Source organism: Galeopterus variegatus, unplaced genomic scaffold (genome assembly GCF_000696425.1).
Source record: "Galeopterus variegatus unplaced genomic scaffold, G_variegatus-3.0.2 Scaffold1476, whole genome shotgun sequence".
Classification (NCBI taxonomy): domain Eukaryota; kingdom Metazoa; phylum Chordata; class Mammalia; order Dermoptera; family Cynocephalidae; genus Galeopterus; species Galeopterus variegatus.
The window spans coordinates 386,398-387,866 of record NW_007727587.1 but is presented as its reverse complement, the minus strand read 5'-3'; the positions used below and the strand labels follow the sequence as shown (position 1 = coordinate 387,866).

Sequence of the window (1,469 nt, the reverse complement as noted above, 5' to 3'; positions counted from 1 at the left end):
TCTTGCTTCAGGGCCAAATTCCTACCTTGATTTCAGAGGGAGGGAGAGAGAGAGAGAGAGAGTGTGAGTGAGTGTGTGTGTGTGTCCCCTTGTGCATTAAGATGTATATAGTGTGTGTGTGTGTGTGTGTGTGTAGTGTATATATATTATAGTTCCTACTAAACCACCTCTTTTCCTACCACTCCCCAAACTCGCACTGTGTTCTGGTCAGGCAGGACCATTCTCTGGCTGCCACATGTATTGATGTCTTTTTATTTTTTGTGGCTTTCCTGTTTGAATTCTTGTTCTTTTACAAATGTACCTGCTTTTAAAATGTGGTCATAGCATCCCTAATTTTGGCAGAACTCTTCTCTCATATCTCCGTTTACTGTTTTTCAGATTAGACAGACATACCCAGGCTACCACACTCGTTTGTCAGATATTTGGAGGATACCTAAGATCTAGAGGTAAACTTTTGTTTAAAAGTTGATAAAGTAATACATGCATGTGTTAAAAAAAAAATGCAAACAGTAGGAAATGGTTAATAATGAAAAGTACATCTCCCATTCTCAAAGACAATCCTTGTATCAGTTAGTAGTGTATCCTTGTGGTAGTTTCCCATGCATGAGCAAATTGGGAGTATACTATGTGTATTGCTTTCATTTTTCTTTTAATATTAGAAATCTTTTTGCATTTTAGCACATATAGGTCTAACAGAGTCTTTCACAGTTGCAGTAGTATTCCATTTATTTTAGTCCCCTATTCTTGGATGTTTAGTTGTTTCTATTTTGTTGTTGTCATTACCATCATGTTTCGTTGACTATCCACGTACACAGGCCTTTCTGTCTATGTAAACTATATATGTAGAACAAATTCTTTGTTTTAGAGTTTCTGGATCATAGGGTATGTGTATTCTGAATTTCAGTACTGCCATGTTGTCCTTGCAAGAGGTTATAACAATTTATATTCCAACCAGTAGTTATGAGGGGCCAAATTGATGATACTTTCACCCACATTATATGTAATATTCATTAAAACATTTTTTTGCCCAATCTGATAGAAAAATTATACTTTCTTTGAATTTTTTATTTTGAAGTAGTGTTTTTATTCTGTCATTTCAATAGTTGGTAATGCCATAATGATTACACTTCGCTTATCCTTTGCATTTTATTTTTATTTCAGTCAAATGTTTAAATTGCAAGGGCGTTTCAGATACTTTTGATCCGTATCTTGATATAACGTTGGAGATAAAGGTAAATTTGTTAATTGTTGTGATAGTTAAGTTTAAAATATGTCATATTTTACGTAACTTTATGTACTTACAGTTCATTTGTAATTTAGACTACGTGATGATAGAGAATATGAATTAAAAAATTTAATATGCTGGGCCGGCCCGGTGGCGCACTGCTACAGTGCGCCGCTTGGGAGAGCGGTGGCGCTCCTGCCGAGGGTTCGGATCCCACATACAGACCGGTTCCCGCTCACTGGCT

The 1,469-nt window shown here is 36.2% G+C and overlaps 1 protein-coding gene across 2 annotated transcripts in view; it reads left to right on the top strand.

Moving 5' to 3' along the window:
• LOC103594086 (ubiquitin carboxyl-terminal hydrolase 42-like) overlaps positions 1–1,469 on the top strand; it is a 26,762-nt gene that overhangs the window by 4,974 nt on the left and 20,319 nt on the right. For both annotated transcript variants that reach the window (XM_008577277.1, XM_008577278.1), the window contains exons 3-4: positions 379–446; positions 1,162–1,232. In XM_008577277.1, coding sequence (XP_008575499.1) covers positions 379–446; positions 1,162–1,232 — 139 coding nt within the window. The remainder of the gene's footprint in view (positions 1–378; positions 447–1,161; positions 1,233–1,469) is intronic.